Source organism: Chamaea fasciata, unplaced genomic scaffold (genome assembly GCF_029207755.1).
Source record: "Chamaea fasciata isolate MVZ Bird 193981 ecotype frontalis unplaced genomic scaffold, bChaFas1.0.hap1 SCAF_2, whole genome shotgun sequence".
In the NCBI taxonomy this organism is placed as follows: Eukaryota; Metazoa; Chordata; class Aves; order Passeriformes; family Sylviidae; genus Chamaea; species Chamaea fasciata.
In genome coordinates this window covers 100,050,582-100,078,329 of record NW_027094087.1, presented here as the reverse complement: position 1 = coordinate 100,078,329, position 27,748 = coordinate 100,050,582, and the positions used below count along the sequence as shown (strand labels likewise).

The 27,748-nt window shown below is 40.1% G+C and overlaps 1 protein-coding gene across 2 annotated transcripts in view; it reads right to left on the bottom strand.

Annotated features, from left to right (window-relative positions):
- Positions 1-27,748, bottom strand: part of REPS2 (RALBP1 associated Eps domain containing 2) — a 97,123-nt gene that overhangs the window by 51,887 nt on the left and 17,488 nt on the right. Inside the window, exons 2-6 of one of the 2 annotated variants that reach the window (XM_066176887.1) lie at positions 9,992-10,115; positions 7,625-7,773; positions 5,995-6,118; positions 3,101-3,198; positions 1,263-1,401 (exon numbers count right to left, since the gene is read on the bottom strand). In XM_066176887.1, the coding sequence (XP_066032984.1) occupies positions 1,263-1,401; positions 3,101-3,198; positions 5,995-6,118; positions 7,625-7,773; positions 9,992-10,115 (634 nt within the window). Of the gene's footprint in view, positions 1-1,262; positions 1,402-3,100; positions 3,199-5,994; positions 6,119-7,624; positions 7,774-9,736; positions 9,873-9,991; positions 10,116-27,748 lie in introns of those variants that run through there. The other variant, XM_066176888.1, reaches the window with a different exon arrangement.

Sequence of the window (27,748 nt, the reverse complement as noted above, 5' to 3'; positions counted from 1 at the left end):
CTGAGTAAATGATAAAGCCAGACAGAGCTGTTGACCTCATTTCTCCATTCCCTCCATATGGGGAAAAAAAAATAAAGGGAAACTCACTTTAGTACTAGTAACACTAACCTGCCTAACAAGTATGTCACCAATGATGAAATAACAGACACAAACATGTATGGCAGTACAGTCCTTTGGTACACGGCTCTCCCAAGATGCTGCTTCAACCATGACTGCAGTGAAAATTTTAAGGAGGGAAAAAAAAAAAGAAAAGAAAAAAGAAACTGCAGAAGATTCAGCTAGCACACATCTCCTGTCCTACTGCAGCATCCTCACTCACCCTGCCATAGCAGCCCTTCTCATACTTCTAGTTAACAGATACACTTCTTCACCATCTCATATGCACAGCCTGTCAGGGGTTCCCTGGAAGCCCTTCCTGGGTACAGGCTTACAAATCATAAGGAATCAAAGCACAGGCTTCTGGGACGATAATCCTCTTCCCCTTGGGCAACCACTGGGGAAAGAACCAACACAGAACAACCACTTGTTCTTTGAAGCAAACTGCATGAAGACTTAACTGAGGTGAAGAACTGCTGAAGCACTAATTTCAGTTAGTAGCAGGTCATTTCTTCAAACTTTTGGCTGGATCAAAGCCTCCTGAACCCCAGTGATACAGCAGGGCTCGTTACAACCGCCCCAGCTGAAAACCTGTGACATATTCCTTGCCAGACCAACTGTCTGTACATGGCAAAGTCTCCTCTCACAAGCAGCCTGGAACTTCTATTCAGGATGCAAATCTAAGTATGATCAGAGCCATCTCAGTATCCTCTTAACAATACTTCCACCAGGTGTGTGCTCTCCAGGATTGTTTCCTAATCGTCTAGAGGTCAAAATCTCAGTCCCCAGAACCATATACCCTGTCATCACATGGACACTGCCACACTTCTGCTGGATAAGCCAGCACAACCCTCAGGCGTTTTTCAACTCAATATACACTGCAGGTGTGATCCCCAAATACAGCACATCAAACGCAGAGAGCTCATCTTAAATTTTACCAAATTGCCAACACTTCTCCCTTAGATGTAATTATTTTTCTAAGTTCAGGATATTTAGGAGAAAATGTAAAGGCCACAATATTGGCTTGAATAGTCTGCCTTTAAAAAGACAACATAATCAACTCTTACAAATGTGCTGCCAAAGAGAGAAAAGAATTTATTTACTTAACACTTTTCACCTCTCAGCCTGATCCCCCCATTCAATATGCAGCGTTTGGTAAAAATTACCTGAAATAAAGGCATTGAGGTCAGGCTGCAGGGACCTGAACTGGTTAACGTAGTAATCTCTCTGCTCCTCCGTTATCCTCCAAGGGTCGTCTGAGTACTGGGTGCTGCTGTCCTGCTGCTCCCGCTCCACTGAAAGAGACTGAAGGGAGGGACACTGGCACCAGCCACAGGGAGGGCACCAGAAGGGCACTGGGAACCTCAGGAAACCAGACTCACACCCTTCTATGTAGCAGAGAAAAATTTTCAGAAGATAAGAAGCAGAAATGGCCACACTGATGACCATCCCACTACTTACCTGCTTAAACTGAAGTTATTGTTAGGTATCTTTACCCCTGCAATTAAAGGAAGCTTTTACATGAGCAACACTCAAAGGAAAAGGAAATCTAGCTACTGCTGACCACTAAATGCCCAAGTCATACTTTATTACCTCTAGATTCATTTGGGGGGGTCCTTTTTTTCTGCCATGCATTACAACCCTAAACTGCACACTGTTACACCTCAAATGGATGGAACCAGTAAAGGACCTAAAGCTGCATTTATGCAGCCTTGTGCATGAAAATTTATCTTCACTATGAAACTACATATTTAATCTAGGAATGGTGCTGTAACTATGGAGATATTCCACTTCTGGACCCTCTGCTCACCCCAGTAATTCAGCATTCATTACGCTAAGTCAGGGAGACACAAGCCCCTAGAGACTTCCTCAAACTTCTATCAATTCCCAAGCTTAAGCAAAAATCCTCTTTTGGGTAAAAGAATATTCCAGAGGAAAAGGGTATTCAATCCAATTTTTTTTGCTCTGTCTTTGCTCTCTGATTAACTTGTTTAAGAGAGGCCTGTACCTTTTACAGGTTGGATGGAGGTATCTACACAAGGGCTGCCAGTACAGCTGATGTCTTTGTTAAAATGGAATAAATGAGTACTCAATATTCAATAAATGAGTATTCAATATTTAAGCCTGCATGATAACAGTTGTAAAAAGGGAGGGCAAAATGAAAAACAATCAGCTGTGAAACCCTTTCTCTGACATACCTGGCTATTTCCCAAGAATCAAATGCAAAACACCAGTTTTGAAATACATCAAAAGATCCCTGAAACAGGCAACATCATAAAGCTCTAAATTAATTTTCATTTCAAAGTGCTATGCAAATGCACCCAATTTCATTTTAAGTTAGCACAAATTACGTGACAGTACCTGTAGGTCTCTTTTGGAGGGTCAGGTGACATTTTATCGTGGATATGAGGTACTAAGCACTCAGGAAAAGGTAGAGTCTCTAAGTCTTACTTATTTAGGAAAACCTCTCTCTTAAGAGAGCTTTGCCCTTCCTTAGGGCAAACTAATTGTTTGCATAATAAATGCACGGCAGGCACACCAGAACACAGGAAAGATCTGCTTTTGCAACCAGTGGGGAAAATACAAGACCCATTTTCATAAAAACAAACAAATGCTGAGAAATTAATATATTTTGTTTAAGGTGTAATTTAACCAACGGGAGTGAAAAACCAAAATATGCAGAATGCTAGCCATAAATATTGTGCATGCCTTACAAATAGAAATCTAAATCAAGAAGGAATCTGTGAAATCTCATGTACTTTAAATGAAAACGTTTTATTTCAACTTACCTTTAGTAATTTAATTAATTTGATTATTTATTGTAATTTCTCCATCTCATCAGCTTTTTTTTGCTCATATAACAAAAAAACACACTTCGGTCTCTAGTCTAAAAACACCACAGAGAACACTTTTCACTTTCAAAGTGAGAATTTTCGGCCCTTTTTAAAAATTTCTCTATTGTTTTGTTAGTAGTACTACTCAAGAAAAAAATGCAATTCATTACCCGGTTAGGAGTTGAACAGGTGAGCGCAGATTTGGCTCCATAATTCCCTGAAGATGGTCCATCCTGCTGGTGAGTAGAGTGTCTGACTTCATAAGGACCTACATTAGACATTTAAAATTAAACATATAAATGGCAGGATAATAAAAAAATACTGCTAAACTAAAGGAAATAATTGAATACCACAAGATCAAGAATGTAGCTTGTGAACATTGTATCAGAGCGAGCATAAAAGTCCATTTGGTCAAGCATCTACCAAGTGAACCAGGTATCGAAGTATTAAAGTCCATTTTGTCTTATGCAACAAAATTCCAGCCACCTACTTGACTTTCCCATTGCATCATTCTTCTTCAGACATTACTGAGATTCTGTCACTTATATACAGCTACACAACAGAAATCACTTTTCATCACGTTTAAATGTACATTTATATAACCTGTCCTTGAATTTACACATTTTATATACTTATAGCCACATATGGCACAAGAACTATTTTAAGTAAGAAGAAATAATTCAACTGGAGTATAAAAAAAATATGCTTTGACAATGCTATCAAATAACAAACCATTACTTCTCCATATACTCTTCCTCTCCCTTCCCTAATTTCTGTTGAAAATCAAGATACATGACACACCACTTTGTACTATTTGGAGTAGAGAAGAAAAGTAACAATTTCTTCTTCTTTTGCTAAAATAAGTCACTTAGGCTCTACTGCAGCAAATATAGTATGCAGTGACACAGCAACACATTTAGGAACAATGTTATAAAAATAAGGCAACTATGCAAACAAAAAGGCAACTCACTTGCAAACCCTTAAAGAGCTGACAACTGCAGCCAGCCTATTTAAAATTTACCATTACAAAGTCTACATTAGATGGAAAAAAGAGTGAAGTTTCTACATGATGAAAAAGGAATCCAACAAATCTTAAAACTTTTGATCTCAGGAAGAGCTTAAAAATTATACCCCTAACCCCCTTGTTTTTCTAAGGGGTCTTATCTTGTATTGTTATCTTTTTTATTCCTGTACAAGTCACTGCTAATTTCAGATTTAAAAAAAGGAAGAAAGGTGAAAGGTAGGAAACATTTAGATGCCCTCAGAGGGGAGATTTTAAGCATGAAGCCACATGGCTGTATGCTTGCTAGCATGAAAAACTTTCACAAGTAAAAAGAAAAATATCCATAGTCATGGTTGCAGTGCAAAGGGCTGCCCTTGAAGACACCCTGCCCAGTTTCAGGGTCAGATCTGCAGTACAGCCCAGCCCAGCCCAGCCAGCCCAGAGCAGGGGCACAAGCACCTCCTCCACGTGCATTACACACAGCTGCCCTTTGGAGTGCTCTGCAGGAAACTGGAAGGGTCTCAATCTTAAAGGCCAGGAAGAACCAACAGGTCTTGCATTAGGCCTGGCATGTGGTACAGCACAGGTCAAAAAAGGTTAACTGCTCACTGCCATTGAGAACACATTTGGCTGAAGTATCCCCAGTGGGATTAAAATAGGAGAGATTCCTTTTCTGGAAGACAGGAAAAATTGCTTTCTGAAAAATAGCCATTTTTCTGCACCTCTAAGATTTTATTACCTTAGAAATTTGAGCAGTTAAATAATTAATTCTGGAAGATGTTGACAGCTGGACGGGATGCTGCTGTCCCTGATCACTTTGCACAGCTGCTGAGTCCGTGAGAAATTTCACAGAAGTCGCATTTGCAACTACATTCAGATGGAGAAAAAAACCCCAACACCCCAAATCCTCTCACATAGCACTGACAGATCTGGGACAGAGTGGCAGAAAAGAGCAGAGCACTCAACAGGAACACGGTCAGCCAGTCCTGATGGACACCCCTGCCCAGCTCTCCACAGCACGGGCTCTCTGCCACATGTCCTCCTCACTGGGGCAGAACATGCAGTGTACCAGAAAACAACTGCACCAGTCTGCTTCTTTCAGAAACAATCCCACCTCTGAACAAGCTGCAGTTTACCTACACTGCAGGGGAATGCCTGTGACTCAGTACTGGTACAATTTTCAGGTGGAGGCCACTTTATAGTGTCAAACACATTCTTATCACAGCTGTGCTGAGTTTCAACATGTTGAATAGCTCTTTTGTCATTCATTTGTAAATAAGGACAAAAGGTGAAGGACTAGTATGCTTCAATCTTCACTCACTGCAAACACACTAATGTGAAGCAGGAGGGATCATGGTATACACCAATGCCTCCTATTGCCACCAACTTGGTCACCACACATTGCAATTACAAGAGCACAGGTGCTTTACTATTAACAGGAGCCTGTGAAGCCATAGTTAAACTGGCTTCTCTCCCATTAGCCTCTTATTAAAATCTGAATGTTTTCCCACCTACTCCAATAGCATCAAAATGAAGGACAGAACACCTATGCAATGCCTTGTTTTTGTCTGAATTGCCTAAGTTACGCTGTGGGACTGCTTTTATACTCTCATCCTATTATTATCTCTATTACAAAACCAGAGATATTATTATCCACTCCTGCAAAGGAAGATTCACTTCCAATCTGAAAATTAATATGCGGCAACTGAAATCGGGAGCAGGCTTTTCTTCCCCTCTAATGAAACCAAAACCATCATGCACTCTGACAATACTTTGCAGGCTCTCTGCCACTGGGGTATATTGCAGAGCCTTGTCAGAGATTAGGTATTAGCATTTATGAGCAGTCACACATAAATCTAATTTAATAGAAAGTGAATAGGAAGACAGGATTGAACAGTCAAAACAAATTGATCAAATAATTTTCCAAAACATGAGTCTAATTGAATTTTAAAATCATTAGGCTGATTGTCACTAGCATTTAGGATTTGGATACTTCTGATAAGGGGAAAAAAAAAAAAAAGAATATTTGAATACAATGTGCATAGCCATTTTTTATCCTACCTCCATGTTGCTGTTCCAGCCCACTTCTTGCTTTACCGTATCCATAACTTAGGGGTATTCTCTGGTAAGTAGATGGAGAAGCAGGAGGTGAGCCAATTGGAGACATCGGAGGAGACTTGGGTTCCTATTTCAAAAACACACCAATACAAAACACAATTCTGAGACAAAAATTGTGAGAAACAACTGAGTAATACTGCAGAGTGGTCCAAGTGCATACAACATGATGGACAAACAAGAAAAAGACACTGCAGCATCCTCAGGCCCTTTATTTCCAAGTAAAGCTTAAAACGGACAAGATAAGATTTGGTACTGAGCCTTTGAGGGATAAAGCATGGCAGTGCTAGAACAAAGCTTTACATTGGTCAGCTCAATGTATTTTACTTTCAAAGATGCCTGAAGTAGTATATGTAGAAGGCTCAATGTGATTGGATAGCTTTGAATTTACATAGGGTGAGTGCGTTCTCTGTGGGAGATCATTTTTCATACAAAAAAAATTAAAATACATCTCTAGATCAGTATTTTAAACACTGTGGATTTGTAAGTATCATTGGGTAACTATCCTAAAGCTTTCTCTTTCCTTTGATTTACTGATATTGCATGAGAAAAGGATGTCAGCCTGAAAGGTTTTACTGAATAAAGAGGAAAATATAACACAACACAGATAATCCAGATGGAGTCAGGGGTTTGAGGGCACTGTTCTGCTTCAGCGTTAGTACACAGAGAACAGGCATACATGCTCTTCTTCCTCATCCTGTTATTCCACCTGTGTATCTTGTCATCAGCTCAGTCCTGCTGGTTGACCTCAGGCTGGGAATGCCGTTACTGACGCCAACGCAGCCTGTGATGAACGTGGGCACGTGTTTGGGGAAGATAAAAGTGCTTCCACCAGGCACTCACAACATGACCTGACACAGAACCAGAGGAGGTGGTGTCAAGCCTGTGGAAAACTATGCAAATCAGTCTTTATGAAATCTGTTCAGCACTGTGAAGTTTCTTGTATCTGAACAAGTGCTTTTTGCTCTCCTAAATACAGATAATATGAATGTCCCTTGGATGCTTCATTAAATTGGCAACTCAGAACAACAGATGCTGGGACAATGTTTCACTCAGGAAAAAAAAAAAAAAAAAAAAAAGGGGATGTCTTCTGGACTATTCCTTGAGGAGATAAAAATGAAAGAAAACTTGAGGGCCTTACCCCACCCAAAAATAGTGACTAACGACTGAACACCCCATCTCCAACTGAGTATTTCTAGAGTGACTAAGGACCATTAGTCCATTACCATACTGGCCATGGGAAACCACTCACTTTCCTGTTCTGTTTCACGGACAGATTTCTATTTGCTGCTTTTCCCACTTCCTCTCCAAGAAACAGTGCTGGATTAAGTAGGAGGAAAACACTGAAAGAACTTGCACAGAATATGACAGGGCTGACAGCTTTATACAAGCTCATATAGAGAATTTTCTTCAGGGAAGCAACTAGGATGCATCAAAACCAGAATACAGGCATGATGGGGATTATTTGCACATCAGGAGCTCATCTCCTGTCTAGTACTGGAAAATTGAGTAAGCCCCTGTAAGTGTAACCATTTACAGGACTGGACCCAAAGGAGCATGCATGTTGTCCTGTTACCTGTTTGTCCCCTTCATCTGCTCTTTTGTAGGAATTTTTTTCCAAAGTTGCATGTGGAACCTGAAATTTAACTCCATGGAATTCTGCTGGAGTCCCATAACGTACTTCAGTGTCATTTTTCAGTGCCATAAATCGTGGTAGAGGCAATTCTTTATTAAGAGAGAGAAAAATTCAATTAAGACTACAGAACACAAGAAGCACTTTCAGCAGTATCATCTTGTAAAACCAATGAAATGTTTATCTATAAAAGACTGCTAGTTATATTTTGTAACATTTTTAAGTGTGGCACTCCTTTGATTATTTTATGTCTTAATAAAAACGTGAATGTTACACAAAGCTACATTCACTAGCTTAATATATAATCTCTCCATACAAAGAGAAAGAAGTAAGCCTTGTGCATGTTATTAAAGCAAGCAACAAACTCATTTCCTGCCTTCTAAACCTTGCCTGTAATGAAAAGAACAGTTTCCCACAGAAACTGTGGGATGGATAAATTAATCAGTCAGAATCACAGTATCCTCAATGCTGCCATCATAAAAGGAACAAATCAAAAATGGTAGGGTTCAAAGATCACACCAAGGCCTAGAGAGACAGCTGTATCAAAAGGTCCCATGTTGCATCTGCTGTGCTGAGCAAGAGACTCACGCTTTGTCACTCTTTAAGACAATTCCCAATTATTTTGCAGAAACACCATTTATTTTTGTGCACAGTCACCCTGAAAGATCAATAGAATTAAAATTAACAGAATGCTCAACACCAAGCAAAGCCATTCATCCATCATCTCTGTAATCTTTTACACTTACAGTTACAACAACGAAAAAATAAATCAATTGGAATTTGGTACATGTTACTCACTCCACTCTAAAGGCGCTCATACATTTTCTAGAGAAAATGTAATTAGCACTGGAAGAAGTTTTATTGAAATTTTACTGAAACAGTAAGTAAGCAGGGTATCAATACAAGGACTGCAAGTACCTGTTTTCACTCAAATTTGCGGATTATTTGCATATGCTGGATTTGTAAAACATACAGAATAAATCTCAGTCAAGGTTTCTAATTTAATTTGTTGAGTTTTTTGTTTGTTTTTTTTTTTTTTCTTTTTAATTAACCTCTTTAAAAAGGACAGCAATGCAAGAGAGAGTGCACAAGCTGTCCATAAGAAAAACTGACAGACAAATCCAGGCCACTCCTCTTCACCCTTGGTCCAAACTCCTGTTCCAGCAAGGCACTGAACTGAACGGTGCCAGCTGCATCTGATCCCCTCCCCTTGGTCAGGAGCTCTGCACCACAGAAGCTCAGTTCACACAGTGCTTGTCATGTTCTTCCCATTCTGGCCTTCCCTCCCTGGGTTGGGGCAGACCTGAGAACCCCCTCCCTGTGCCTCACAATGCACATGAATTTGACATTTCATTGCCCTTATCAGGGACAGCAGAGCAGAAGCTGTGCTGGGAGCAGTGACCTGATTGCAGAGCTGTGGGTAGGTGCTGCCTTTCCAGCCTTCTCTCTGATCTTGCAGCTGGTTGCATTGCTCCTCCAGAGGGATGATGCAAGCACAGCCTCAGGGCATGGCTTGAACGCCCACCCAGAATATGGGAGCTAAGGGTTCAGACCTGTTCAAGCTGAAGCAAAAAGCCCTGTGTTTTGAAGCCTGAGCCCTGCTGAGGCAGTGTGCATCACTGAAACAAGAACACTGAGTTCCTTCCAAGTTGCCATCAAGGTTTCACAGCTGAAAGGGACCTGCTTTCTCTCTTCATCGCTTGAGTTAGATAAGACTCTTTCAAGAAGCTTTCTTCTCCACCAAAAAATGTTACATCTAATATTACTGTCAATTCATTGGGAAGAATAAAGCTGTTGTAAAATATATCTAATACACATTTCCATACCTATTCACAGTAAGCACTGTGATTTTATCTCCACTACCCATTTATTTCAACAGGATTATTTGCTAAAGCAGATGAGTGTTACAATCTGCCCTGCACAGAGGGACTCCCTGACCTGCCCATGTCCCCCACAATGTGCCGCCACCCAAAGCAGCTATCAGCTCTCACTCTGGACAGCTGTCAAGATTAGAGGCTGAAGGTGAGAGAGAAATGCATCTCCTGCACTGATCACCTGTCATTTCTGCCGCTCCTTGTAATGCCTTTTCCAGAGGGGGATGTAATCTCAGATCTCCCATATCTGAAATTCTCTGCAATTTTCCACCACTCACTTAGAGCATGTAACATTACTTTCCACTCTTTCTCTGCTCCTCAAAATTGTTCATAGAAACATAAGAAGAAAGAGTTTACCACCATGGAGAGCTGACAAGCATTAAAGAAAGTGAGAAAAAAGTGCATAGCAGCACTGCAAGCAAAATTTGCTACTTACCATTCTTAATGCTCTCAATCCGTACTGGGAACCCTGACTGTGCTGCTGCAATTAACTTCAAAGCAATATAAAATTGAGCAGGACCAAAATAACCCACGCGCTTGGCTCCACAAACTTCTGTAATCTAAGAGAGAAGAGACACATTCCCAGTTAAATGCCTTTCACTCTTCCAGGAGATGTCAACATCTCCACACAGACAAAGAAAAAGCTTTGAAAACACAAAATGCTTGCTGTATTTGAAGTTTTCTACTACATGTATTTGCTTCAACTCAGAACATTAGTAGTACACCAGAGACAGGTTGGTGGTTGTTACGCTTTTCAGAAGCACTACTGGTTAACATTGCTATCCTAAAACAAGTTACGGGTTTTCATACTATGTGAGATTTTAACAGCAGGGAAAATTAGAAGTTCTTAAGTACCCTGTCCAGTAAAACATTTCCCCCAAAGAAGCTGTGATGTCTTTAGAAAGTTATACTTAATATTAGCCCTAACAACAACAGTTCAGATAATTACCAAAACTGGAACATAAACACAACAAAAGACCCCAGCTGACCACTTGAGCAAACAATTTTTTGTGTGAAAAATTAACATAGTCTCAGCACTGAAGTTTAAATTCTATGTATACTTCATTATTTGCTTCACTCTGCCACTTTTATGAAGCAAAGAGCACCATGTTCACACACTCAGACAATGCCTAAACGAACAGTAGGTATCAGCAGGTTTTAAGCACAGGTGGCTATTCTCCCATGCCTGAAGCTCCCAGATGTTCACAAACAAACCTCAGACAGGCATTGGGGTTAGAACAAAACTCCATTTGCCCCAGACATAATAGGAAATCTCAAATTGTTTTCCTGAAAATACACCTAGATTGGCCATGTCTATTGGCTGGCAAGGTGCAGCCTCTGTGACAGTTCTTCATGGGCAAGTGTTGTTTCTGGAAAGCCATGTGTGGATTGCCTCCCAAGCTACAACAGCATGGCATAAAGTATTAAGTTGCATATAAGCAAATAGCACAAATGAATAGTCCATTTTTTCTGATTTATTTTTATATGTATATACACACATGTATACACAGTGGCAAAATGTCAGGTCAAATGATTATTGAAAAAATCTGATATTTTAATGGTAATTCTTACTAATCAAAGACAATTGTTTTCAAGCAAATCCTTTCCTCTCTGGATGTGGCCTCTGCTTTGACTGAATAAGCTCTGGCTATTTTCTCTTCCTACAAGTTTCAGACTTGGTCACAAGACATATCAAATAGTTTTTTTCCTCTTACTGTTTGATGAAAAATGAAACTAAGTCTCTGTATAAGGACAGCTTCAATTAACCAGCAGCATTTGTCATTCTCTTTCCTCTACCTTTTTCTATGTTAATGTGGCCTATTTTATTCCGCCCTTCCCTCGATCACTGGCCTCACTTCTTTCATTTTCCAGTGGGAAAGCCAGGAACTTGGGATGTGCCCGAGGTAGATGACTGGGCATACCCTTGGTACCCTATCTGAGCTCCAAATCAGGGTTCTCCCTCTTGGTCCTGAATGCTCCTAATTACGGAGTCCCACTGCCCACACCACCCACTCCTGCACTGTTGTTTCCCAGCCAGCAGCCCTGGCTCTGCCTGCTGCAGTGGTGTGGAGCACGGATGACTGGACCATGGACACGGACCATGCACAGCAGCTGCACTTCAGACTGCTCCTCGTGGCCAAAACCACCCAGGCACACCAGGATCCGTCAGCTCTGGGGACAATGCTGCTGTGGCAGGTATGTGAGAAGCCACCAGCTTATCCAATGGCCGGCGGAGAAGCAGAATGAGAAGGGGCACAACCAAGCTAAAATTTTGTCCGGGTTCGCAGCTCTGGCCTGTAATGGGAGATGTGTGTTAAGAAAAGGCCAGTGCTGAACAGACCAGTTGGCAAAAGCTGGGACCCACAGGCAGCCAGGCCCTCCCATGGAGGTTGTGGGTGCTCAGCTGCTGTGTGACCCACAGGCAGTGCCTGGGATGGCTCCTGCTGTGGGGCAGACACAGCACACAAAGTCACTGGGTGTGCCTATAGGGTACACCCTACAGGGACTCTTCTCCTCTTGGGCTCTTTTCCTGCCATGGCTAGGCTTCCTGCACTGCCTATGTCTGCTGACACTGAGCTACAGTGCTACCGTGATGTGTTTCCTCTGGCTGGCTGCTGGAAAAAGGCAATACTGAGCACCTGGGACTTTCACAGAAATCCTACTATCTTCCTGAAGAGCTCATTTTCCATATATTTTCTATATTTTGAAATATTAATGTTGTTGAATGCTGCAAATGCTCTGCTTCCTCCTTTTATGGAAACATGAACATTTTATTCTGAACAAGTGGACTAAAATTTTTTATCAAGGACATCTTGTCCCTCAAAAATTCAGTGAAGTTTCTCAAGCACACTTACAGCATACCAACCAGAAACTGCCTCTCTGTAATTTTGCTTTTGGATGATAACAACAGAAATAAATTTTGTAGATCCAAGCTTCTCTGTTATTTGTGCAACCAGACTCTGAATTCTTTGTTAATGGTCAAGAGCAAAAGATGGAAGCTGACAGAGTAGTTAAATTTGTTACATTAGTAATTGTGGGCATTTACATAGATTAATTACAGGTACAGGCATTTACTCTCATCAAGTTAGTTCCTTGTACAGTTAAAGGAGAGGGTCTTGGGTTCCTTCCAGCCAGTATTTCCTACTATCCGCCTCAGAACCCTGCCTAGAGGTGCCAACAGAGCAGCCCCTCTCTCCAGCAACCACAGAAGTTGGTAGCAGATTATCCTTTATTCAAAAGTAAATCCTCAGAACATGCTGCCTGCTCAAATTTCCACAGCAACTTAAATTGAACACTGCATTTTTTTTTTTTGTTTGCTGGTTTTACCTTTCAAAGGATCAGTGCACACAACTTTTTGATGTGCAGATTACACTTCATGATATGCAGTTCTGAAATTAGGCTAGTTTGTGTAATGCACTATTAGGAGTCTCCCAAGGTCCATCCAAGTTAAAGGCACTGCATATGAATGTGATATGCTAATTTATCATTTAAACCCTTGAGCCTGTTGTCAGTTTGGGCTGCATGCTTTTTATCAAGACAGCAAGGAAAAAACTGATATTTTCTGCTTGTGCACTGCTAAACAGACACACATACAAATCAAAACAACTTGCATGCCTTGATACTTCAAGGGATTTAAATATAGAACTATTGACTGTCCATTTATATTACAATTTTTCCTTTAATTCTCCAGCAGAAAACTGTAATCCCCCAGTGACAGCAAAATATTGAAGAAAAGTGTAATGAAGAATGTATTGGAAATCATTTTTCATGGTGGTGGGTTGCAGGTATTGCTTGCCAAATTTAACCTCAGGATGACAAACAGAGTTTGTCCAAAATCACACAGAATCACTGAATGGCTGGGGTTGGAAGCGACCTCTGGATTATCCTCAAGTCAAATCTCCTTGCTCAGGGTATCAGGATCACCTAGAGCTGGTTGTACAGGATTGCACACAGGAAGGTTTCAAAAATGTCCAGAAAAGGAGAATGTGCCATTCTCACAATAAAGAACTTTTCCTCATATTCAGAAGGAAATTCCTGTGTTTTTCTTTGTGCCTGTTGCCCCTTGTCCTGTTACTAGGCACCACCAAGAAGCCTGGCTCCATCCTTTTGACACTTCCCTGTAGTAAAGCATTTCCCACCCCTGAGTGGACATCTCTGTAATAAAGAAAGGGGTTTCAGTTCACCTTTAGACATTTTAGGAAGGTTAACTAGAAAGTTCTGTGTTTTTCTCATTGCATTGGCTCAACGCCAGCACAGGAGCATGGATTGGGCTTCGAAAGTGCAACTCAAAGCCTGTTGTTAATTTCATTGGGCCAAGAGCCAAATTGTCCCTCCTAAAACATTCAGTATTTAGGAAGAAACTCAAAGGAAGTGAGAGGCTTTTTGGAGTGTTTCTAGCAGGATGTCAGAGGTTTTCTCAGACACCTGTGTGCGACTTTTCTTTTGTTTTCTGTAACTTTTGTTATTTTGCTATTTTTCATATTAAACCTTTTACTTTACAAAACACCTCTGAAGAGCAGTCTTGCAAAAATTATTTTAAGCCAATCTGCAAGGGCAGGACCCTCAGAGATTGATACATTTACATGTGGTTTATAAGACTCTGGCCACGTGTTAACCTGTATCACCTCCCTTCAGAGACTTACATACATTGACAAAATCCCCTCTCCATCTTGCTCAGGCTAAACAGGTCCAGGTCTCTCAGTGTCCTCCTAAGAGATGCTCCAGTCCCCTGGTCATCTTTGGAGCAGTGATGCTTTAACTTTAACCACTTGGACCCATCCCAGACCTTCTAGACCCCTAACCCATGGGATTTCTCCAAGCAGATCCTCGAAGAGGCCAAAGTTATCTCTCCTGAAATCCAGGGCTGAGACCCTACTTTTTGCCCTGTTTCTTCCACGCAGGTTTTTGAACTCCACCGTGACATGGTCACTGCAGTCAAAGCTGCCCCAGCCTTCACATCCCAAACCAGTCCTTCTTTCTTCATAAGTACAAGGTGTAGCACCACACCTCTCCACACTGGCTCCTCCACTACCTGTATCAAAAACTGATCACCACTGCTCTGCAGGACACCCCTGGACTGTGTGCCCAGCTGTGCTGTCTTTCCAGAAGATACCAGAGTGGCTGAAGAAGGTGGTGAAGGCTTGTGATCATGAGGGTACCTCCAGCTGTCTGTAGAAGACCTCATCAACTACTTCTCCTGATCAGGTGGCCTGCAGCAATATTCCAGTCATGGAAAATTTCCCTGTTCAATGGCTTGTGAGGCAAGAACACTGCTGAGTAGAAAATGGGATTTCAGCAGGTAGCCTTAACACACTTGCTCTGTAGAGGAATCGCACCACATTCTCTACCAAGCAACCACAAGAAGGGGAGAAAGAGCAAGATCAACAAGCCTGCACACCTTCTGACAGGTCAGAAGTTTTTCTGGGGTTGTAAAAATATATACTTTTTAGTAAACATTAAAAAACAAATCTCCAATTCATAAACATTAAAATCTGAAATGTATCTATAAGCTCCTCAGAAGAGTTGTTGTTTGAAAACACTGTGCTCCATGCAAACTTCTAATAGAAAAGTTCTACATCTCCAGGTACTGGAACACAGAGCAGATTTTTGTATTTTTTATCCACTCACTGCTCCGCTCTATTGGCTGACAGCAAGTGTTATTTTTATAATTGCTCCTTGAAGACATCCCACATGAAGCAGCTTTTCCCAGCACAATCTGACATTGTTCCAGCTCTCCCCAGTTCTCTCCAAACAAGTTTCCACTGCAGTCTCCAAGAACACTGACCTCACAAACACACTGAGCAGGTCTAATTTAGATTGCGAGAACTAAACTTCAGGAACTGAATATGAGCTGAGAGTTGAAGTTTGTTTTCCATAAGTAGAAAAAGGTGTATAATCAAAATAATTATACCCTAATCCTATGGAGAGGCTGAAACGGTCATCCTGGAGGCTCAAGGCAAAAGTAGACCTGGGACTTTTGCTTTTTCATTTAGCTGTTGTGGCATCCTCTGTATCAGGCTGGCACACAATTTTTGCCTGTTCACTGTCACCCTGCTGCTACCTGCCACATAGATGGTCACTGCTTGTCATTGGTGGGCAAATCCAGCTCAAATGTGCTCACACCTCCACGTGGGCTGTGGGGTCCTGCGAGAGCACGTGTGAGCTGAATGAGTCACCTCATCTGGAGAGAAAAAGAAGGTGACCATCACTGGCTCCTATGTTAAGGGAAATTTTCTCGCTACAATTTCCATCTCAGCACAACCCCAGAATGCACATCTATTTCACTTGTCCCTGCTTAATCTATGAGGTAGAAATATTTTCCCGTTTATCAGCTGCCTCTGAATTTTAAGGAAGGTGTTGAAAAGCTTCTGCCACTACCCAACGCACCCAAGTGCTCTCCTGAGGACAAACAACTGTGATGCCACTGCTCAGACCTCAACCACAGAGTGACCTCAGGCTCCCTTCTGGGTCAATCAGCTGCTTATAATAGTTTCAAAGACAAATATTTGCAGCAGTGGCTTATCAACAGCTTATCTCAAATTTGTGTCATGCATCTGGCCTGCTTTACCTTTTCTTTTTTTTCTTTTTTTTTTTTTAAATTTGTGTTTACAGACTCTTTGATCTGCTTGTTACAGACAAGTTTTGCCACATTCTTAAACAGGTATTTCTCTCTCAACGGATCATTGTTCAGACATTTGTAATACTACCAGGAGCCCAGGGCTGCATATCTATTTCTTCAATATTTAAAGCAAAGTAAGAAACAACACATCAAGCATTACTGACTGGGAAGGCAATAGGAATATACTGGGGCATTACATTCCCAGATGCACATAGGAGGAAGCTCTGCTGTGGACTAGGTTTTTAACCTCTGCTCCATCATATCAGTGGTATTTCTGTAACTATTTATTTTATTCTGTCATCTTGTCTTTTAAAAACAGATATTTATCTATTTTAGACTTTTTGAAACATCACCTGAAATGTTTACTAAAAATCAAGCTATTTTGAACAAGTAGGGTTCCAACGTTTAAAACAGCTTAGTTTATAGCACAGAAGACAACGCATACACAGTATATTTTTAAAGAGCTAACTATAATATATTCTCATGGTTTAAGCTCTGCATGATCATCGCTCTACATTTAAGAACACCATAATTTTAAATTGCAAGGCAAGCAACAGATAAACTGCCAAAGCTTCACAACTTCATGTAACAAACACAATGCTAAAAGCAGCCGAGAGCAACACCCACCCCCCCCCCCCCCCGGGTTAGGCAAAAACCTGCTGACAGCACCATCAGGGTTTCCCTAAACTCCCTCCTGGCATGACCCAGAACCATTCACACCTGCCTGCACTAGTGCTCCATCGAACCTTTGCATATCTGGGGGGAAAGCGCTTCACTTTGGGAACAAGGAAACACTTTTCCATCAGCTCCAAGCAGAGCATCTTACAGCAACACCGAGAACCGCAAGGCCCAGGATTCAGTGCCCGCCCTCCGCACACGCATGGACAGCCACGACCACTGACAGAACCGCATGAAACAAACACAAAACCAGGGTCAAACGACTCCATGTCTGACAATGAAGCTTAACAGCACAACCATTTTACGTACTGAAAAATTTTGACTCCTTAGCAGAGGTTAAAAATAACCCCAACCTGTAATACAACTGGTTTCAACCTTTAAGAGCCTATGGGCAGGAGCAGGGCAGGAACACTTGGCTGGTGCAAGGGTCAGTCCAGTCCTCTCTCTTGTGTAACAGTGAGCTGTGGATGCCTAAGGAAACCCAAGCATGTGAATCATGCAGTACTTCTCTTCAAGTGGGAAGACTGGTAATGCCAGCGTACCACAAGTCACAAAAATATTGATCTGAATTGTACAGCTATGAGGACAAGTGAGTCAGCACTGATAATCAAAAGATTCCAATTATTAAGGAGTGTTGGCAAGAAAAAGTCTACCAGGGAATAAAGGCTGCTGATGCATGCTAATACTTATAACCACTGAAAATACACCTGAAATACACCTGAAAGAAATGTCATCTCCCATGCTCAACCTTTTGTCTTTAATATACAAAGGCCACTCAACCATTTATCTGCACGTGATGTGGAAAAGCTGGACACTTTCATCTCATGTCAGTCTCATAGAGGAGTTTAAGAAGCTCCATTCCTGAGAAATATCTTACAATTGCCACACCAAGTAAATGATTTTTGTAATAACAGTGCCTACAGCATTTGGTCAGAGGTTGTTACATACATTTACTGATACTTCATTCTGTCTTTGATAGGAAAACCTAGCACCACCTTCACCAAACACAAGTCTATAGGAGTATGTGAAAAGCCTGCAGAGGTGAAAGAGAGGAAGCAAATTATTTTCAAAACCTCCCTGCCTTTTTTTTTTCTCACTATTTGGAAAAGAAATGCTCCCAGAACAGCATTCGTGCATCTAAAGTTGTCCTGTGTTTCATATTCACTGTCAAATTTTTATCACAAGATCAATAAATACAACACATGTCAATAAATACGAGTAGGAGTATAAGTAAAATTTTAGTAACGCTTGGAACACAGAAATGAAGTCTGAAAACAGGTTACTCCAGCTTTAAGAACTTGGCATAAAAATGCCAACAATCAGTACAGATTTTTTTATAAAAATCCATTTATTCATTGAACTGTTTCACATTCTATGTAGATAATCAGTTTGCATCTGGATATGGCAACACAGATACTCAGCAGGTCACTCTGAAATGCTGCATGCGTAGTCTTGCCAAAAATCACTGTTAAAATCTGAAAACCCACAGAAATTTTCAAACTGCATAGAATTGAGTTATAGATGCTTCATCTGCTTTTCAAATCTCAACTGTGGAAGCAAGGGAGTAAGAGCAAGTAAAATGGCAAGCACAGAGCTGTCACACTGGCCCATCAAAACAAGTAAATTGCAAAAAATTTCCACAAGGGCTATCCAAATTTCTTCTGATGCAAGCCCCTGCCAAGAGCATTTAATTCTCTTGGACATGAGTTTCATAAAGCTCATCCTATAGATGGGTAACCCTATGTGTTTATACATTGCAAATATGGTAAAGGCACTAGTCATCCCAGGATTTCTGTTCATTTTCCTGCTCACCTCGTCTCTTTCAAGAGCATATCTAAGGTCATAATACATAGGAGGTCCAGGACATGACAGAATAGAACCCAGACTCTCCAATTTTTGTCCATTCAGCAGAGACATTATCCTGAACTCCCCTTACCCACAAGCAACTGACATTGCAAGAGCTTGATGGAGGCAGGATGTAACTATCCAGACTGAAATTTGGCCAAGGCTGGAACCAGGCCAACCAAAATATCCATCTGTTCCTAAAACTTTCATTTTCTAGAGGTTGAATGAAAATAGTATCTAAATCTTACTGCTAGTGAGAGTGAATGGGGACCTGCTTTTTAGCTCAAGTGGAAATGCCATGTTTTGCACAGGAGCTGCACCAGTATCCTGTGGGAATGAAAATACAGGATGATCATGGGAAAACTGAAGGACAACACCACTTTACCATGCAAAATCCTTGTGGTTTGGGCATTTTAGACTACTTTGGCAACAAAGTCGTTTATTATTTCAAGTAATACTTTAAACAAGCAGCATATCCATCAGCATAATTTGATCTTGAGAATACATTTTCACTGACTTAAATATATGGCACTCATTTATAAGCTTGAGTTCATTATTAGTCCAGTGTATTTCAAAATGCATGCTTTTTAAAATCTATTCAAAATGTTGTATGCATATACATATGCAAAATTGAAAGTAAATGTAACTTGAAACTCAGCCTTAAAAATCAAACCTTTGAAGAAAAGGTTTCTGCAATCTGTCCAAGCCTTTTTTTACAAAAGGAAAAATTCTCACTCCATTGCTGCAGTTCAGATATGGATTAAAACACCTACTATGAGAGGTTTTTTAAAGAAATCCTGAAAACACTGACATTTTCTAAAGGAACTTGAAGCTATTTAAAATGCTGGACTCTCCAAGTCTGCACAAAAGCATACAACTGAATATTGTAGTTTGTCATTCATACAGAGAATCCTTATCCTACCTTTGTTAAATTTCAGTCTCTTAACAGCATACCACAGACTGAGAAATAAGATTTTTCTGAAGAAAAAAAAAATACTCATTGGTTGGGTAGATGCCTTATTTCTTGTTGGAGTAAAAATTCAGTTTTGGTATTACTCTTACAAAACAAATGCGTATTACAGAAAATTCCACAAGGTGTTGCTAGACAGGATTTAATTTACTCTTTGAAGAAGCAAACATCAACTCTTCATTGTAACTTACTCTTCAATAAATGAGCAACATATGACACTCTGCAACACAACTCCGTTTTGTTCTCATGTTAAAACATCGTCATAAAAAGCCTCAGTGTAAGTAACAGTCTGTGAAATCATTGCCCAACCACCCACAAAGAAGGTTGCCAAGCTCACCTAAGGTGCAAAGAGTATCTTGAAAAAGGCTGAAAAAGCTTTGCATTGAGAAGATAACATCTCCGGTGGACACAACATAATGTATTATGAACAATCAAAACATCTTCTTAAATTCAGAGATCCTTTTAGCAGCTAAGGAAAAACAATGGAAATAACTGCTAGATAAATGCTGAAGTCAAGTATAGTGAGGAAAATGGGCAGAAAGGCTTGTAATCTTTTTTGTAAAAGTATAAAAATTAACTGTTACCAGAAACTTCTTTTGACAGTTCCACTGTTAAACTCAAGCCAAGGCTACCCAAAATATGTGCCCTTACACTCAAATCTTTCTTTTCCCATTCTGTATAAGTAACTGCATTGCTAGAAGTGAACCCCAGAAAACAAAGCTGTTTTAAGTCACCAGTGAGAGGTCTAGAGGACTGCCTACAGACGGTACTGCAGTGTGCTCCTGCAGCCTCTACAACAGCTGCCTTATTATTTCCACATTTCTTTGTAACTACAAGGAAATACTTCAGGAGTTTCAGTCTCAGATGCTATGCCAGGATAACTTTACGATCTGTTCCATTTGTAGGCGTTCTCACAGCTGAAAGCATACCAAGAGTGATCTACAGCCAACCAAATGACAACTGCCGTTATCTTTACATATCCAGGCAAAAACATTTCTCTATTTATCTTGGAAGGTGATGGGACTTATTGATGGGACTCAACTCCTCCAGCCACCACTACAGTCTTGATGCACCCCAGTCACAAACTAGATCTAAATAAATCCTTCTCTCTGATCATACTCAAACAAGGCACCTCACTCAGTTCCCATCTGCACAGGGACAAAACACTTGGACGCTGAGCCACATAGGCCATGGTTTAATTGTGTGGGATAAATTTATGCAGGTTGTAGATGACAAAAGATCAAACACAGAGGACACCTAATGTTGTCTAGAAAGACTACAGAAAAACATCCAGTGTTTGGCTTTTTACATTTTAGCGACAACTTGAATCATTGCAGTACAAGGCATGTGAAAAAATACAAAATCTTTTGAAGTTTCAGGATAAACATTGTAGGAACATCCGCAGACAGCAGGGAGAAAGAATTCTGCTGACCTGAGATATTCTAGAATACGTGGTTTTATTGCAAGGGTCGTGGGTAAAAAGGGCCTTGCCTTCAGCCACCAGCCTCGGCTGAAGGGAAGTCCCAGAGAGAGCGAGAGAATGAACAAGGGGGTATGAGTTAAGAGAGAAGGGAGAGCAGGGAATAGAGCTAAGAGGCATGAGCAGAAAAGGAGCTAAGAGAGGAGCCGGGATGAGGAAGGAAGAAGTAAGAGAGTGACAGAGCAAGGAATACAGGAGCCAGGATCAGAGCATAAGAGGTAAGAGCAGAGCAAAGAGCAAGGAATAGAGAGCGAGGTCCTTCTTACAATGCATTATATCTTCTTTTGTGATAAATATTCTAATTTACAGTGACCAACCAATACAAGACACAAAGTCCTATAGAATCTACACACAGCCTATAAGAACTACTACATTACCATACTATGTTATATTTTAAACTCTAAAAACTACTCTTTAGACTTTTCTGTTTTGCTACATTGACCTTTGGTTCTTTAGTTAGCAGAAGGGTATCATTCCATCAAAAGGGATTCTTCTTCAGCTAGCTAGGCTATTGTTTTCAGGTTATATAGTAACTAAGACTCGGTATCCTACAACTCAAAGTAAGCTTCTATTTCTATTTCGATTATCGGTTTCATATTTTCAGAATCTTTTGCTAAACAATCATATTTATAAGGTCTCCCTGATTCATCTTCCCCAACAAAACATGAGTCTTCTGCTGTTTGAGTTCAAATATATAAGATATTACCCAAATAATGAGGTACTTTGAAAAACTAAAAAGCCATAGGCAGAGGTCCCTGGCAGAGGCAGTAATTAAAACTCCCCTTTCGGCAGTCACAGCAATTAATTCATTTTGCCAAACTCTTTTGGCCTCAAGTAGCAGAAGCATCGCTGACTACAAGCACATTGATCTGTTCTTCAGGTTTCCTCCCACAAACTCTTACAAAATCCTAGCTCAAAGCTCAAGAGACTTCCACTTCTCTCTCCCATGCTGCGAGCCCCTTCCAGAATGCCCAGCAGCTCAGGGCACAGGTGGCCAGACTGTACCGAAAAGCGCCCAACCTTCCACTTCCATGATCTCAAATCCCTAGGTGAGGGTTTTCAGGGGAGTCTGGAAAACTCCTCCCTTGGGAGATGTGCTGACAAAGCCTTAGAGCTAACTCACTTTGCTCTAAAAAATTTTCAGTTGAGTCAGGTTTCCCATGACTTTTAGGAAAGTTCTCCTTTAAAACGCAGGAGAAGTAACCAGCTTCCACAATTATCGAAGGAAATAAAAGCAGAGGTAGTGACCCTAAACTGAGCTGAGATTTGAATTCTGTGCAGCTGTGCAGAATTGTGGATCAGCTGCATGACTGCCCTGTCTCTGCCTGCCCATGGGACCCACACCCTTTTGGCCCTGCCAAAAGCCCACTGGCATAGTGATAGTGGGTTCTCAAGGCCACGGCAGGGGGACAGGCAGGCTCCAGGAGCACCTGACAGTACTTCCATGCGGAAGGCATTCCCACGATATGCATCTGGGAAATTTTCTCCACCAATTACAGATGCCACTAAAATACAGTAACCCAAACCCAACTTGTGATACCTAGCAATGCTGGCCAAAAAAATACAGCAGCAAAGTTATCAGCTCCGGGTTTCTGGATTGAACTTTTGAAAGCCTGGCATATGGATCAAAGCTGGATGGCCTCTCCCACGCAAGACTCTTCAACAGCAAGATTTTTATACAAGACAAAACTTCAGTTGATCCCTCTGGATCTGTTTGTTTTCAATGGGCCTTGGTTCCAGTAAAGTAATGGAATAAAGCTTTTCTTATACATTTTTCTCTAACATATGATTTATACCACCAGATATTTTCACTCCAGCCAGTGCAATACGGATGAGTGCTTAAACATTCAGTTCAGCAACACCTTTACACTTAATTTCATTACATTTCCTCCCTGCTTTTTAATTGCTTAAAACAACTCTAAGACCCAAACATCACAATATGCAAAAATAAACAATACATCACTTAAGAACACTACCTGTCTTGCAAAATCTTCCACAGCACTACAGAAAACAACAACAAAAAAAAAGTCCAGAATTAAACTTTAGCAGCATGGTTTTAAAGATTCAGAAACTATTTAGAAAAACTACTCTTTTTTTGTAACCACTTACAAAAATTAAATTCTGTACATTAGAAAAGGAAACCGAAAGTCTTACAGAGTGTTTTAAATTATGCCTTTTCCAAAACCCCAGAGAGGGCAAGTGATGAAGCTTGCTTTCCAAGACTTGATGGCAGAGTGAAGATTTGTGCAGTTTAAAATTAATTGACATGTTATTAGCAGCATTGCACTCAATTGAAATGGGCATAATTCACTGACAAAGAGGTAAGTCAGGAGTGAAATTCTGTAAAAGGATTTTCTAACCACCAGGTCAGTGGCAATTTGTGTGGGACAGCTTAGGCTGGTTCACTCTGGAAAGGCAAAAGTCATTTAATGGTGCAGCCTATTTCTCAGCTATCAGAGATGCTGCATGCTGCACATCACTGCTGCAGCCATTCCTGCTCAACTCTTCTCTCCCGTTCTGATAACGATGGCCTAACTTGCACTTGCAAAAGACTGTCGAATATTGACTTCTAGGACATCAATAATTCTCCACACAGGGTATCTGTGCACCAAACCAAGGAACTCACACACTTGCACAGCTGAGGGGAGAAACCCAATGGCAGAGATTTGTGATAGGTATGTAAATCCCTGTTTCATTTCTCCGTTCTTGGCACAACTTTCAACAAAAATTTATGGCTCAAAATAGCAAATTAATAAGGGAGAAATTGAAATATTGCACAGAGAAAAGACTGCTGATTTATTTGATTCTGAGGAGATGGGTAAAATGGAGAGTGATCTGTGACCAATGTTGCATGCTGATTTCAGCTCTCCAAAGGCACTAATGATCACTGCAGGAAATGTACTACTATCTGCAAAGCAAGAAACAAAGGTCCAGTCAAATATTAGTGATTTTATAAGGATATGAGTATAGTTATTTGTGATCCAGGTCTCATTTGATACAGAATTCAAAAAACCCTGTGAATTCTGTATCAAATGAGACCTGAATAACAAATAGCTATGCTCAAATCTGTTTGTGATTGACACAACGGACATGAGCTAGCACTTCTTTAACCCTGCAAGAAATCCTTCTACAATCAAATGGGACAATTCACAAACGTAGCTAAACACAGGACAATAAGTCTGCATTTGCCATCAGAAGACAGTTCTGTGCTTGTCTTCTGTTGCGCTGCATACTCAGTATTTACAATCTGCTCTAATAACTGTTATATTAAGCAATTATTTTGCATTGGCCCATCATTCAAGAAAAAGAGGCTCAGCAGAGATGCACTGGGAAAGAGCAACCACATACCAGTTCCACTCATGGCTGTTGCTGAAACACCTCCAGCTTTCAGCACAACTGTGTGTGCAAGAGGAGCTCACAAGGTATTTGAAATACAAAATTACTGTTTCTCATTTCTTTGGTCTTAATGCAACAATTAACAATATGCTTATTTTAATGCACCTCTATTATTGGGGAGAAAACACAGCAGGCAAAGCATTTAAGAACACTAGCTGTAAGGCTTGTATGACTTTCACCGGACTTTCTGGAATTAATCTAGAAAAACAAAAAGACATCTGTACACATTACTACATATCAGAATAAAAAATTATTTGCAAAAGCTGGTCACATGCAGCTTTTCTAGATATCTGTTCATTTTTAGCTTTACTTTGCTTCAGTATTGAAAATTAAGCCTATGCACCAGGACAGTGAATGAACTACTTAGCAATCATTTTTCCTTTCAATTGCTTTATTTTCTTTCTTGTTCTTTAATACTGGGAAGTTTTATATTTAGGCAGAAGTCTCTAGGCAAATTATTGCTTAAAGTAAATGAAAGCTAAATACCAGAACCCAAGCCTGTATTGCATGCCAATTCATGTCTTAAAGGCAGCAGCCTCTCTTCCTTCTCCGAACCCTCCTCCTTATACTTTGCACAATTTCTGCACTAAATGAAAGAGGAGTCTTGCAGCGCAAATAGTTTATCGTGCAATTAAACCCCACAACATATTCACAAAAGGAGCCAAAGTGCAGCAGCTTAAAAGAAAGAAAAAAACCCAAACTGCAGAAGACTTTTAATAAAATTGTATTTTACTAAGCATATACTCTTTGAATGACTGAGCTATTAATTCTTTTCTTCTAAATTTCTCTCTCAGATTCACATTAATACAGCCCCATGCGAATTCACTAGGAAAGCTCAAGGGCTGAAAACCCCTGAGTTTCTTAACTGCTGTGTTAGTTTGAAGCCTAACTGGGAACAAGCAGAAGTACTTAACAAATATATACTCTTTCCCCTATTTTCCTTGACTAAACCATTTAAACTCCTCAGAGTGCAGGAACTGCTTAAGCTTTTAATTCCCTTAGTGCTTTTGCACAGGAATCTGTTGGCTTAGTAGACTTACAACAACCACTTTGTTAGGCATGAGAAGCAAGATAACAAGGAAAGTCCTATTCCCAGCACCCCCCCTTCACTCCGGTCCCACCTAACAAATATTGCTCTACCTCCCCAGCTGCTGCCCAGCAAGACTGCCACAGAAAGTGCTGTCAGTCTGGGATACCTCAAGTTTTATTTTATGCTGGATAATGAAATTTCAGATGTTCCTTTTACTGACAACTTACTGAAAGCAAATTTAAGTGGAAGAGGAAAATATTTGAATACAACAGGAAACTCATTATTGCCACATTTCTTCACTTGTAATTTTTCAACTATGGCTTAGTTTTATTTTGCTGTTGAAACCAGGTCTACAGTCAGAAAGCAGGAGTGGTTTTTCCATGTGTAAATACTTCAAATAGATACAGATTACATTTTATCATTGGATTTGAGGGTAGGCTGGCAGGGAGGGAAAGGCTGATGCAAGATACTGGGAATTCTTTGAGGGGAGAGGGAGGCATCATGAGTTGCTGGGGGTTGCATAAGGGAAGGGGGAAAATGCCAGTCTTACATCTGCTCTCTTGGTGACCCATCCACCGAGAAAAAAAAAAGCGCCTCCATTGATGATCTGCTTCTCACCACAGCTGTGGGCTCATTGCTGATGAGCATAAATGGGAGTTTTTTCTTTTTTCAAGACCTTAGCCATACTAACTTTCTAGTTGCTCTGTAGCATCTGTACAGAGGAGTTTCAACCTCTAAAAAAATTGTTTAAAGCAATTTTAAAAAATCCAATTATTTACCCACAAGCACTTTTTCTCTAGAAACAAATCAGTGAATACATATTTTGCAATACTATCTGAAAGACTCTCAGATTTTACTAAAAAGTGAAATATCAAGATAAAATTATTTTTTAAATAATCTAAAGTATGACACTAGTTCTGAATTAAAATGATTTGCCTACTCTAACTAGCAACAAGAAAGTATTGTCCATTATTCATTTTTAAATATGCAAACTTCCTAATTCTCAGAAAAATTTCTGGTGAGTACAAATTCTTAAAATATTTGGGGAAAAAAAAAATAAAAGCCTTTTCTCAACATGTATGGCAGGTACACTGCATTTCCTCATTGCAGTTTCAAAACCCTGTTTGGGATTGATGTCACAAATAACTCTGACTCTCAGCACTGTATGTACCTTACTGGCATAAAGAGGGTATTTAATACTGACACATAAAATACAGCTTTGAGGAATTTTATGCCTATAGATTAAAGTTATCTTGAGGTACATGCAAAACCAGGATGATTTTAAATCTGACAAATAACAAACTGTGCTACCTTTTTCTCTCAAATAAACCTTAAGAACTACATGAATTTACTGATAATCTGTATGTTCCTATGCAAACAATCACAAAAAAAGGTGACAATTGAAAATGTCACAATGCATTAAAGAAGAAAAAGCATTCAAAATGCTACATAAATAATACAGTTACAAACACATATTAAAAATATTTTTCAGAAAGATAACCTTATTCTTAAAATAGCTATGCCCTTTGAGAAACTTATTTGCTTACCTGTATGTTTCATCATTCCAGATTCAGAAATACAGAAAACTTTTTGTTCACAATGAACAAGTCATGTAAAAATGACTTAATTAAACTACAGTTTATAATAGAATTTATTTGTATTCTGTACCTTTCTTTTTAATGTCACAATATTTGGGCACCATACCCAGGCTCTTATTGTTTTAAATCCCTCAGAACTGCTTTCAAAATAATAATTCCCACAACACTGAAAATCTTTGGCACTATACTTCAATGTCAAAAGGAATTAATTCAAACTGAAAGAATACAAAACCTTTTGTCCTTTTAAACAAGAACTTTTAATGAACTATATAATTGTACTTATTGCACATCAAGAGTACAAATTTAGTTCAGATTGCATAAGAATACCGTATTTATTTTTTCCCCTTCTTGCTAAAAAAGCTGGAGACACTTCCACGGAGTATTAACCTTAAAAACCTTGACCCTCCTCACAGGAGACTCATTTTCTACAAAAAATTTGGGAAGGGTTCAACTTGGATTCCTGAGCACGACATTTACAGTTCGTTTGGGTCCCAACCTATAACACAGCCCACAGATGAAAGCGCAGCATATGGAAACCCAACACACTGAACAAGCCCATGTCAGATGAAACTTTGAG